At 44.8% G+C, this 1,051-nt stretch overlaps 1 protein-coding gene across 1 annotated transcript; it reads left to right on the forward strand.

The window, feature by feature from the left end:
* Window positions 1-223: 223 nt before the first annotated feature.
* On the forward strand, window positions 224-1,051 carry LOC115211689. The gene has a single exon (XM_029780338.1). The coding sequence runs from the start codon at window positions 224-226 to the stop codon at window positions 1,049-1,051; it is 828 nt and encodes a 275-aa protein (XP_029636198.1).

The raw sequence follows: 1,051 nt of genomic DNA on the forward strand, positions 1-1,051 counted from the left end.
AGAGCATCTAGGAATGGAAAAATGCAAGCTCCAAGCCAAGTTAGCTGTATATTGGGTAGGCATGTACAAAGACATAGAAAAGATAGTCTCTACAAGCCACATTTGTCAAAAGTACAGAAACTCACAACAAAAGGAGGAAATGATACCCAGTGACATCCTAAGAAGGCCATGGCAAGCTATTGGAGTAGATCTGTTCTAGGAGAGCCAAGAATGGTATTTGATTATGATCTGCTACTACTCCAAATTTCCATTTGTGAGAAAAGTGAAAGACCTGAGAGCCAAAACAATCACTATAGTGGCTCGAGGACTTCTAGCAGAACAAGCAATACCAGAGCAGATCATATGTGACAATAGAACCCAGTTCACATCGCAAGAATTCAAAAAGCTAGCCGATGAGTATGGGTTCAATATCACAACCTCATCTTCACACTACCCCAAAGGTCATGGGTTTATAGAAAGACAGGTGCAGACAGTGAAGAGAACACTAGTCAAATGCCGAGAGACTAAGGAAGACCCACACCTGGCACTTCTGTCCCTACGAGCGACACCACTGAGAGCTGATATGAAATCCCCAGCAGAATTGCTGAATGGCAGGAAGTACAAAACCACCCTGCCAACTAAGATCCAACCTCCTATTGACCAGGAAGAGACAAGGGCAAAGCTAGCAGAACAATCACAGAAATATTACAACAAACATGCACAATACTTACCTGAGATACTTGGAGAACATGTACATACTCAAGATCCCATAACTAAAACATGGATCCCAGCACAGGTTGTCAGTAGAGCTGAAACTCCAAGATCGTATATTATAGAAACGGAATCTGGTAGGCAGCTGAGACGCAACAGGGCCCACATCTGCCCAACATCAAAGCTGTCGAGGACAACGTGTACAACACCTGCTGCATCAGTGACAACACCCACAGAATCATCACTCCAACGGGCACCAACCACCCATCAGCAGCCCAACAACACACCTCAGACACTGGTGCGAAGCACAAGATCCACCAGATGGAGAAAGAACATTCTGCCACCGGTTCGATACCGTTAA

This window comes from Octopus sinensis, linkage group LG5, assembly GCF_006345805.1.
Source record: "Octopus sinensis linkage group LG5, ASM634580v1, whole genome shotgun sequence".
Classification (NCBI taxonomy): domain Eukaryota; kingdom Metazoa; phylum Mollusca; class Cephalopoda; order Octopoda; family Octopodidae; genus Octopus; species Octopus sinensis.